This window comes from Tauraco erythrolophus, chromosome 16 (assembly GCF_009769465.1).
Source record: "Tauraco erythrolophus isolate bTauEry1 chromosome 16, bTauEry1.pri, whole genome shotgun sequence".
NCBI classification, from domain to species: Eukaryota; Metazoa; Chordata; class Aves; order Musophagiformes; family Musophagidae; genus Tauraco; species Tauraco erythrolophus.
The window spans coordinates 674,915-687,122 of record NC_141480.1 but is presented as its reverse complement, the minus strand read 5'-3'; the positions used below and the strand labels follow the sequence as shown (position 1 = coordinate 687,122).

At 49.4% G+C, this 12,208-nt stretch overlaps 1 protein-coding gene across 1 annotated transcript; it reads right to left on the bottom strand.

Moving 5' to 3' along the window:
* Positions 1-6,469: 6,469 nt before the first annotated feature.
* On the bottom strand, positions 6,470-11,615 carry GRXCR2 (glutaredoxin and cysteine rich domain containing 2). The gene is made up of 3 exons (XM_086621805.1): positions 11,271-11,615; positions 8,481-8,696; positions 6,470-6,649 (listed from the first exon to the last, which is right to left on the bottom strand). Exons 1-3 carry the CDS (start codon positions 11,613-11,615, stop codon positions 6,470-6,472), a joined length of 741 nt encoding a protein of 246 aa, XP_086477931.1.
* Between the last annotated feature and the right edge of the window lie 593 nt (positions 11,616-12,208).

The window sequence follows — 12,208 nt, the reverse complement described above, 5'->3', positions numbered from 1 at the left end:
TGGAAGTTATTTGAGGGAAATAGCAGGCCTCTGAAAGCTGCACAGTGTTTAGCAGCAGAGGGAAATCACTGCAGGTTACACATAATGATTTGTATAAAAATGAAATATTTCAAAGCAATGAAGGGCTGGTTTTACATGCAAGATCATCAAATAGAGCCCATATAAATCAAAATGACAGCTTCAAAGACTTGCAAAAAATAACAATATTTAAATTCATAAATATTCTGATTCTTTCTTTTTTAACTGCAAGGAAATGAGGCAGCGACACTGCAAAATCAGTTAAACCTTTCCAAATTCCTCCACTTTGTTATTGGTTTGGAAGGGTGGTGGTTGTGAATAAACGTCAATTAAAAAAAAAAAAAAAAAAGTCTAGCAAACCCAGTGCACAGATCACTCACTGTGATAAAGATCGATAAATACAAAAGCCTTTCACATACAGGTACGCTTATTTCAAACACAAATAAATTTGTCATATTCGAACTAAAAGTTTGATTTACAGTTCACGGGCGGACTTTAAAACGACACCTGCACTAACCTGAAGGCCACTGCTGTCCGTTCCCGCAGCCTCAGGCCCTGGGCATGGGGCAAGGCTGCCCTGCGCTCCGTGCCCGCAGGGGCAAAGCACCTGCCTTCCCCCAGCCTCCGCTAGCAGCAGCCCTGGCCACACGAGCCCAGGCACACCAGACGGCTGTGACAGCAGCTAATGCCCCTACTTCAGCTGGAGTCTTCCTCACCTCCACGGCAGACGACCGAAAGGCGTACTCGGTGGGAAGCGAGCGGCCCTCGCAGACCGCCATCCATCCATCCCACCCACCCGCTCGTGCTCTGCCAGTGCCCATCCTCCCGCACCGACCCCACAGGGGCCGTTTTTTCTGGAAACACAAGGCAAAGGCAGAATATTTTGTAGGGTATTTCTGAACCGACATGCAGGAACAGATACCCCAATATCCGATGTAGCAGGATGTCCATCTCATTATCGCCCGTTTCTTAATGATTCTACGTAACGAAAGCTGAGGACACACCTCTGCAGTAAAAGCTCATTTCTCGAGAATCCGGGTGTAATTCTGCCACAGGGCGCAGCGATGTTTTAACCTAAACTGAGATGCGCAAGAGGGAGAGGAGTCAAAATAAAAAAAAAAAAAGCCCACACTGACACTTTCCACAGTCCGAGTGACTTCTGTGTTCTGTTCCCAGAGACCATAAATTGCAGCCGATACGCAAAATGCCTCAGTCGAGGCAATACGTGGGATTTCTGGGAGCCAGGAGATGTCCCAGCACAACCATGTCCTTGAAGAACCCCAACTGCTTTGGCTTTGGTCTCCTCTGAGAGCAGGTCTGGTGGCACCTTCCCACCCTATTTTGCAACATAACAACATTCAAAAGTTTAGCTTGCAGAGTCGCAACAGAAAGAACAAGAGCAGGAGCCCCGAAGTCAACTTTAACTGTGGGATTTATGAGTAACTACTGCAATTATTTTTTCAATTGTATCAAATTCCTGGCTAAAAGCATGTGATGCACTTCGCTGCCACATACAAATGAGGATTATTTTAACCTTTCTGCTCTGCGCTTCTGGCTGTCATAATTAGCCTCACTGTTCACCTCCAGCTGCCCTTCTCAAGTCACATGGAAATACACTCCAGGATACAATTGCCATTTGCATTTCTAGTCCGGTTCAAATTTTTCACAACAAAAAGCACTAACTCTGCTTCTCCTCTCACCTCTAATTGCCAAACGCTCAGGAAAACCAGCAGAAGGTGGCCCTGCCTTCTCTTTTCCAAGTTTGTTCAGCTTTTATCCAACTGTTTCAGAGCACATCCATTGTCAGCCATAGTGTGGCAGTCTAAACTACCTGGTCAGCACGTTTGGCTGCCCCATTGCCAAAGATACGGATTGCCAAGAGCTTGGGACTTCTGCAGCAGGGCGAGAGAAAAAAATGTTTGCTTTGCTGCCTTTTGTGTTTGTATTTTTTTTAAAGAAACTTTAAACGCATCTTGGCACAGTCCTATTCTAGAGAAAAATAAAAGAACAGCTGTGGATGGTTAACAGAAACAGAAGAGAAACAGAAAGATTCCAGACTAAGCATCTTTGCCTGTATTTTGTGTTCAAAGTTCTGGCGCTTCAGCTTATGAGGAAGTTTTGGGTTTTTCCTTTGTAAAAGAATGTCACATACATGACAGTTTGGTTTTCAGTACAGGGCATGACACCACTACAGGGATCCAATTCCATTTTGTACTGAGCCATTGAACACCAGAAAAAAAAAAAAAACAGGCAGCCCATTAAAACAAAAACACACTACCACATCTTTCAGAGACTTGTGTATCTCAGTCACTTCCTCATGAGATGGAAGCTGCAGATGAGAAGCTGACCCCCCCGAGATCATGTGCAGAAACCCAGTGACTTCAGCAAGGCCCACATCACCTCTACAGGCTTTCCAGCAATCAGGAAAAAATTGGTATTTCTTGGTAGAAGCGCAACATATCGTCTTCCACTCCTACCCTAACCCATAGAACCAATCCAGTTTTTAAAGAACTGACCATTTTTAATAAAAAGTTACTTAGCAAGAGGCATTCCCTGCCTCCCAGCGCAGAGGACAGCAGCAGCGGGAGCAAGGCTGCACACCACAAGTCGTTGCAGCACAATTGGAGCCGTTGGGGCTGTCTTGGCTGCGAGCGAGCGCACAGGGCTCTGCTCCACGGCCACGCCAGCCAGGGCTGCTCTGGGCATCCATGTTGCAGCAGAACACCAGGCAGGTTCCGCCATAGGGCACAGCCCCACACGTTCGGCCTTGTTCTGCTGCACATCAGTCACAGAGCCGCCCTGGTGCCAGAGCTGGCCGGGTTTCTCACAAGCGGGGATGCTCCAGGTTGCTCTTGGGACTGTCGTTGTCAAAGCTGGACCTGTGCTAACAGGAGATGGAGAACTGGCAGCTGCCTGAGACAACAAAATCCTTCCTTGTGTTTTAAGTTGGTTGCATCAAGGATGAATCTAGCCCAAAGTCAACATTTGCTTAAACATCTTGTCCTGCTGAGAGCACTGACAAACCCATGGGGTTTTGTGCCAAGGAAATGCCCTGTGCTCTCGAGCTGCTCACTCCTATTGTTAATGTTTAAACACAGGCGGCCAGAACAAATACAACGGAGCCAGCTCTGTGCTTCACCTTGGTGTCCACAAAAACCAGCCGCGGTTAGAGGGTAAATACCTGGCATCAGCTCGTAATAAAGATTAGAATTCATCCCTATTTCTATCCTACTGTTCAAAGGAAAACACCAACAAAAAGGACAGTTTTGATGCACAGCTTGAGCTTGGGTCTGAGAGACAACAGTGCTCAGAAGGACAATTCAGCAGGATGCTGTTTTGCTAGGAGGAGATGCAACATGGAAATGCTGTTTACCTGCCATTAACACAGCCTTCCGCCACCGCAGGACGTGTCCATCGGAAAGCCTCCTTGAAAGCCTCCTTGAAAGCCTCCGGTTGTGGCACTGCGAGGCCAACAGCCGTACTGCACCAAGCAGCGCTGCAGGGGCTAGCGTTCTGCAAGGACAGAAATCCAGAATTCATGTTTACCGACCCAATCTTTCCTTCAAAGAGACCCCAGCCACCGCGCGCAGCCCCTGGAAGGAAGGGCAGGTGCTGCCGCCCTGGCTGCGCGCAGCCCTCGTGCCACCGGGCAGCCGTGCCATGCCCGCGCCCCGTCCATCACGGCTGGGAGCAGACGGGCACACACCGCCCGCGGCGCGGAGCCCGTGGCAGCTGGCAGGGCTCGGTGGCCTTGTTGGGCGCATCACAGTCCCTCTGGGATGTTCTGGCGCGCTGCGAGCGGTGCTTGGGCTGCTCCTAGAAAAGAAGAACGGTCACCCACTTTCCAGCAGGGCCAGGGCACTGCCCGCCCTGTGCCCCGCACCGGCGCCAGCACCGTCCCCGCTGACGCCGCCCCGGGCGAGGCACCGCCGGGTGCCCGGCACGTCGGGGGGAGGCTCTGCTCCAGAGACTCGTCCGCCACCGACACGCGACCGACACCTCGGGCACGGAAACACGAGTTTTCACCCTAAGCATAAAAAAAAGCCCCGATAAAGAGGAAAACCGAGCTCCGCGCTGCGGGAAGGGCCCGGAGCTCAGCACGGCGCGGCTGCCCCCGCAGCCCCGCTCCCGCCGGGACAAAGGCAGCGCGGCGGGTTCCGCTCCCCGCTTCCGCTCCGCGGCCGCGCTCCGGCGCGTCATCCGCCGGTTCCCTCCTACGGAGACGCTTTCGCACAGTCACCGCGCGAGCGGGAGCAACGAACGGCTGTCGGAGCGCGCCCGGGGCAGAGCGGGGCGGCTCCGGGGCACGCACAGCCCGCGGCCGGGCCCCGCCGCCGCCGCCAGGCGCTGCTGCCGCGGCCGGCAGCGCGGGAGGGCGGCGGGAGGCGGCCCGGTTACCTTGCGGAGGCAGCTCGAAGGGGTCCCGGTGCACGCGGTGCACCCACCACCGCCACCCCCATGGCGCGCCCCGGCGCCGCTTCCCGCCCGCCCGGGGCCGCCCCGCCCCGCCCCTCCCCCATCGTGTGCGCGGCCGCCGCCCCCCGGCCCGCCGGGGGGGGCTAAAATGTCTTTTTCATGTGAAATAAGCGTTTATTGGGCAAGTCAAGTCAGCGTGCTACCGAAAGTAAAATGAGCGCATTTAAGGCGGGGGGAGCCGACCCAGCGGCGCTGCTCTGGCCGTGGCGCTGCCAGCCCGGCCCCGCACGGGCACAGCTCGCGGTGCCCGGTGCGCTCGGGCAGAGCCCGCGGTGCCCGGTGCGCTCGGCCGGGCAAGGCAATAGCGCGGCTGCTCGCCGCCAGCATCGGCCCGGTGGCACGTCGGGATGAGCGGGAATAGCTGACACAGCCAGGAGGAGTCATCGCGGTTGAGAAACATCGCAATTACCGAACAACAATAAACACTGATTTTATAAGCGCGTATTTGCATCTAGTTTTATTGTAAACATTAAGCTATCAGGCAGCAATTTCGCCTGGTTGCTTTTTTTTTCTTATCTTAAGCCAGCAAACTTTTAAATAATCCCAACAAACTGAGATCAAACGGGTCAAATTTGAGGGAAGAGATCCGCTTGGCAAGAGTTTCTGATCTGTGAGGGCTTATCTGCCCGCAGCGAATACCCCAAGGACTGCAGCTTTTTGTATGGCAGATCTCGGTCCGATAAATGAAGCCAATCAAGTATCTGCTATAGATTTATGCACATTTTTTGAAAAATAAACCCTCAATGCCCACTGAACGATTTCAGTAGGAAACACATGGAAGCCTAAGAGCAAAAATGGCATTATTTCTAGCAATTTAAGCATTGCAGAGAAATCTTGTAACCTACCATAGGAAAATAGAAACTTGGCCATAAATTACCCTGTCTAGGCTTGCAGCCTCAGCACGAAGTACAGGCGAGCAGGCTCTTGACTCATCAGAGTCTCAGAGGTAATATGCAAGTTAAGGCTGCATTCACATTACTCACGAATACATAAAATGTAATAAGTTAATGCTTTGGGGAAAAAAAACACCGTTTCCCCTGTTTGCCTCAACCTCTTGAAGCCCCTGTGTTCTGTGCCACCAGTGGCAGCCTGCAAAGCATCCCACATCATTGCTTCACCTCAGCTAATTAGAGTTTACCTTCTGCAGATTACAACATGGGATTAATATTACCCAAGAGCAGTCCTGCTCACCACCAGCCGGATCCTGAAAAGTGCAGAGCGTCATACAGGGGAATTTTAGTTCAGCACTTCCTCATAAGTAGGCTAAAAATTTAATAACTTCTATTTATAATAATAAATTACATATTTTATAGCTCCAGGTTTGGGAAGGGTTTTCAATTTCTCCCCATAAATCAGACCCCAAAGGAATCGTCGTGCCCCCTAAAGCGCATGTAAGAATCAGCAAAATCTTCAGGAAACACATGCGACACGGCAAGTACAGAGTTAACTACAACAGACAGTGTAATTTTTAAAATGTTCGGCAAGGCAAAACCTTGGGGAGGCACCGCTCTGCTGCTGGCATACAAACAGACTTTGCACCCTGACACGTTACCGACGTGCCCAAACTGCACCTACTTCTGCTTTTAATGATGTTGCTGGCGCAGCAGGTGGGTCGGGACCTGGCTGTGCCCAGCACCAAACACCTAACTGAGGGGCAGCGCCAGCAAATGCAGGCTGTTCCAGGTGCCACAGACGTTTACGCAGGTGCTTAACTTCCGAACACTGTAATTTCCTGCAGCGCTGGGGGATACGTTCACCCCTGCGGACACTGGGGTCGGGGCTGGTTCAGTCGGACAGCTGTATGTAGCAGACGAGAGGGACAGTCAGTCGCAGAGGTGAGATACGTATCACGTGCCTTTCCCAGCTTTTGAAAATTTGTCATGGTAGCGAGGCTGCTGGAAGGATAAATAATTCAAAGTTTTCAGCAAAATGTTGCTGCGGTGCTCGCAGCCTGCCGCAGGGACGGCGGTGCTCATCAGGCAGCGCAGAGCTGGCAGGGCTGCAGGCCGCTTTCGTTGCAAGCCGGGCATCGGAGAGCCCTGTAGGACTCTCTGAATCTGTTTGCCAGCATTGAAAATTTGCTCCCGTGGCACAGCGAGCAAGGAGCAGAGCCTGACCCTTTACACTGGGAACAACCGTGTTCAGCATCTCCTTCCTGAAAGAGACGGATGATGAAAAAAATCTGTTACTAAAAAATCAGACCCCAAAGTCAGTCACATACATGAAAGAGGGAAATTGTCTTCTGGTCTTTTAAATAATTGTTGCTCCTGACATACCACTCTGCCAATAATATTCAGTTCTCTACAGCAAGATCTTCAAGAAAAAGACTCCCCTATATTTGGGGACAATTTGCCGACTCTTCTAGAAAATGAGAAGTTAGTGAGACTGGGCTTATAACACAATACTTTCCAATTCATCTTTCTCCTCTGGCAAGGGTCTGAATAGCTCCACCCATCTTCCTGTCATTTCTTAACACATCCATCTCAAAACCATATTCCCAGTTTTGAGCCACACTTCATTTTTTCCACACGTTTCTCCTTGCCCTCTCCCCCCAGTCCCTCATCACCGACATGCACAGCTTCTTTCAAGCTGTCCCTTGTGCCTGCAGCTCTCCCCCAGCGTGCCAGACAGCCTCTTTCAAACCCCATCTTAAAATTCAGTGCTTCCACAGAGCCTGGAAATGATTAAATATCTGCATCAGGAAGGATGCAGCACAGGGTAGGTTCGTTCTTTTGATGCCAGGTTCAGAGTCCCGCACCGTTCCTGTGCAACAATGCACCATAGGACGAGGTTTTAACTAGTATGGAGAGTTGGTGCCAGATATGCTTCATATTGGTGCCTGCTTACAAACTTGATAGTCCAAATTAATTGACTTCTCAGTATAACAACCTTCCTGTGGTTTGGTCGTCTTTAAATGAATGTTCATAATACCAATGTATAGAAAGTCCAAAATTATTCTTGTAAAAAAATCAGTTTTAGGACCTTCAAGTTTTATTTTCTGTTCCCAAACATGAAGGAGAACAGAAGTACTTTGTGCTAAGTTCTTCCAAGGTTAACTAATTTCTCTGGAACAGTGCCTTACGGGAGCTGCCGTCCTTCTCCAAAGCGTGGTCCTCCAGGGAGGGCGACTGGAGGAAGGCAATCCATTTCCTTAGGGAGGTCCTTTTTGACACATTCCCCCAAAGGCCAGAAGTGATTTTCTGATGACTCAGATAGGTGTCTGCCAGTAGATGGGATGAATCGATGGGATGAATCTTGGCTTTTCTGTTAAAGCCCCCTTTCTGAAAACCAAGTCTATTTCAAAACTGACAAAGGCCAAAATTGCTCCTCAGTTCCTCAGGGCTGCCTTCAGTTCTCACGGGCTCGCTGTGCAAGCGAGCCACACGCAAGGCCACGGCCGCAGGACCCAGGTGAGCTGCTCAGCACAGGTCGGTTGCAGAGCTGCAAAGCTGTAATGCTTTGTATTCATGCTGCACAACAACATTATGTTGTGTGGGATCAAATTATGGTCAGACTAATTGGGATTCTGACCAACAAAGACTAACCCGTGAGAAAACAAGTGGAAGGCACAATCTCACTTCAGCTGATATTAAAATTTTAGCCTGGGGCAGTCTCAACCGCAGAGCAGCTGTGTTTAGCCCCGTCAGGCTGGAGAAGCTCTGGCCTGCTCTCCTTCCACTGGTGCCAAGGATAGACCTCAACCAAACTACGTAAATGTTGGTGATCTCCAGGGGAAGGATCAAGTGGGAGACACGAGCATCTGGAAACAGAGCAGCTGTGCCCAGAGCACAAGCTGCAGTGCAGCGTTGATCTGTTGTCTCCCATGTGGAAAGAGGAACAAAATTATGCTTTTAATATAAACTTAGTTAAGCGCCAGATACAGACATAGATGGGGCTTGGGTGGGAATACTCAGTGGCCTGACCAGGGCTGTAAGACCCAAAAGCCTTAGGGGAAAAAAAAAAAACCACTTTCCATTTTCTCTTACCTGCACATACCGGTTGCAGACAACCTTTTTTTCCATATCTTTTTTGTGTCCACCACCAAATCTTTCTTTCCTCTCCTGGTATATGAAGGCCCAGTCATTTACTTCCTCCGTCTGGATGATTCTTCTCATGAGCTCTTTCTGGTCTATTGGTGCGCGGATGATTTTCAGGTTATTAGTGTAGATGATGATCTTGCCAAAATCTAGAATTGGAGAAGCCTGTAGAAGGATCTTATCAGTGTCTCGCCTGTATAAATACACCCTACAAACACTGATGATCCCTGGGCTTCCAGAAGAACATCCCTTCCACCCAGTTATCTGCTTGGCCACCTGCACCAGCTCCCCGCAGCCACCCAGAGCACTGAGCAGAACAGCAGTGGAGGGACAGCCCTAACGGGCTTTGGGATCAGAGCCAGACTTTGAGTCAAATCTTAGGAGCCTGACTTTAATGTCATGTTCTGCATGGGCAAAGCTTTCTGGGATGTAAATTCTCCATCCAACCCATCTGCAAGAAAAAAAGGTGGTACAATTCTAAGAGCAGTGATGTTGGCATATATGGAAAAGCAACCTCTGTGCTGGGGACTGACCTGCATTTCTTTGAAGGCCAAGTAGTTGGAGGGTGGGAGGCTGGAGAGAGGTTTTCACGTTTTTGGTCAGAAGTAGAAATTCCCCACGATGGTGACCTGTTCTGCAGCCTTTAATGGGGTTTTTCAGATTTAAAATGTGGCTTTTCCTTGTAATTTATTAATGCTGGCAAAAGGGTCAGGTAGAAAAACCTCATTGTCTAATGCTAAATTGTGTTCCTAACAGTGAGGAGCCAGTTGAATAATCATCTCTGGGCACATTTGAACTTAAATTCTTTTCTAACCATATTAAAGCTAAATTTGGTACAGTCACACATTTCTCTGAAAGCAGCATTTTGTTTACCTGGTCCCTTTTTCCCTCTGCAGTAGGTATCCTGTGGCAGTTACCAGAGCCTATCCTTTTACACACTCTTCATATCTCACCCTGTTTAAGTTTGTGTCAAGAAGCGATGCAAAAGGAGATGTTCTCCCCAGAAAACACCCTGCCAGAGGCGCAGCGGGTGAGGCGGGGTGGCTGACGGCTCTCCTGGCACTTGGGCACTGTGTCTCTCCGGGGAGAAGCGCGGAGGGGGGGGCCCATGAGCACAGATCCTGGCCATCTGCAGAAGGCTTTGAAAGCCTCGTGCTTGTTGCGCAGACACGGTGTCTCCAAATACCAACTGCACGTTGATGCAAAACAAAACCGGTACTGGATAGCGTGATTATTCAAGGTATTTATGGCTAGGGAAACTGGGGAAGAGAGATGAGCCTCACCCAGGAACGCAGAACAAATTAATGGTATGGATAAGATCACATTAGTGCTCTGTCTTTAGGCAGGAGAGATCCATCGTGGTTTGATATTTTCAGTTAAATTAGACGTCCAGTGTGTCCACTAACTGCAGTTCAAATACCAGCCGTCTGGGCTTCCTGCACACAACTTTGATTAGCACCAAGAATTAACAGACTTTCAACATATCCAAATCCAGGCCATAAAAAGCAGTTTGTACCTTTTAAAGCACTTCAGTCACTTTAGTGTGTAAGTGCCAGAGCGACATTCCCTATTTACCCGGAGACCACAGCGGATGACGACAACTTTTACATCGCAGCGGTCAGTGTGCTCGAGCGGCCTCACCTCTCCCTGGAGACACACACAATTCCCAACCTTTCTGCCAGCGCCAGGGCGATGTCACCAGCAGGCACGATGAGACCGGGGCGGTGGGCGAGGGGGGACTGGGCGAGGGGCTGACCTGTTTGCTGACACCAACTGCTCCTTGTGCACCTGAGCTGGATCGCCGGGAGCCATCTCCAGGGAAGGGCCCGATACCGATTCGGGCAGCCAGCTCACCCCACACCATCTTCCTTGCTGTCATCTTGCCTCTGAGCAGCCTCACCGCCAGTTTTACAACTCTGCCAATTATATCAGTCTAACGTGCTCCATTAGCAGTACCAGCGTGACGTGGCTGCATTATCGATAGTGCCAATATGCCACGGTTGGCATATGAGTTTAATTGGTACGTCTAGATTTGATAGACCAAATAGCAGTGAAAGATACATAAATCTAGTTTGACAGGGTGAGAAAATGAACATAATCCCTGTGTATTAATCAATTTAACATGTATTACACCCGTACTGGCTTTTTATTAGGACTATATCAATGGCATTAATTATATGTTAACGAAACATCCAGTGAAACTAACCTGGGATTTTCAAAGTAGCCCAAGGGTGATCCTTGCCAGAGGATGGGGATGCCTCACTCGGAGGCTCACGGGTACGCTGCCGGTGGCACTAACCTTTTTGCCAGCTCAAGTCATACAACTTTAAATATAACCAATTAAAATAATATCCATCTTACATTTGACTGCTTTAGATGCATTAGGGTTACTACACATAGATACTGATATATATGGAAATGTTGTATCTTACTGTACGAAACAGACAGATGCAAATCGACCCAGTGAGCAGACGGAGCACAGCGAGCAGATGCTGCTCACTTGCGGACTGCGCTGCTGCAAAGCACGCGGCTCCTGCCATTTGCAGAGGCAGCAGAACACAGAATTTCTGGGATAAAGGCTGAAGATTTACAATCACCTTTTAAAATCCTGGACTGACAAAACTGAGTTTTATCTGAATGCGGTTCCAGTTTGAGACTCCCATTGCCATGTTACTCCAAATGGTTTGGTCTGGAATTGGTTTCCAAGCGGTTTCCAGCCATGGGCTGGACGTTACTCACCCTGCAATGACTGTCACTTGACTGGTGGTCACTGAGGAGAGGAGAGTTACTGGTGAGACCGTATTTCTTGTCCTCCTTGAATATGCTGATCCGCTGGGCAGTCAGCTTGGCTGGCGAGCAGAACCTGCTTTCTGGCATTTCCCTGGCCCCACAGAAACGGTCCACTGGCTCGAAGCCATGGCGGAGAAAACGCCGGGAGTGCTCTTTGGCCGGGGGCTCGAGCTCCTGCCCATCTTCATAGACTTGTTTCAGCACTCGACCACTGTAAGACGAGGATATTTTGAACCTCACTTTGCGGGGCCTTCCCTCATGCCGCTGATTGAGTTTCTTCTGGTGCTCATCCATTATTAGGATTTCAAGCTGCAGGTTCTGGAGATCAACTCCAAGAGCTTTAGGTCCAAAAGAAAACTCTCCCCAGCTTCCCCCAGCCACACAATGTATAATTCAAGGTTTCTAGTAGTTCCTCTCATCTTACAGCAAAACTGACACCACCGTATTAAATATTGATAGATATTCACAAAGAGAAAATATCGACGGTAGTGAAATATAAGGCAGGTTAGTGAACGGTGGACAGGCTGGCTTACCACAAGAGGAAAGTACTTAACTTGGGGAGGATAGGATTAAATAGGAAACTCTGCCCATGTTCTGAAACCATGGAAATGCTTCTGCTATGTGCTGTGATAAGAACTACCCCAAATACACCATCCCAGCAGCTTTTCACAATTTTCTGACAAGGTGAGAAGTTAAAAAGACAAGTTCACAGAAAAAGCAATCCAGCTTCACAAACAGCAAATGCGAATAATTCCTCTTCCATTCTTGTGCTGAAACCCTGAGAGTACAAAGCTCCATTTCATTTTAATCCAAAAAGGTTGGTGAAGATCTAATTAAGATTTTCTCTCTCTTTAGCTTTCCATCCCTATCTGTAATTCTTGCTGGCT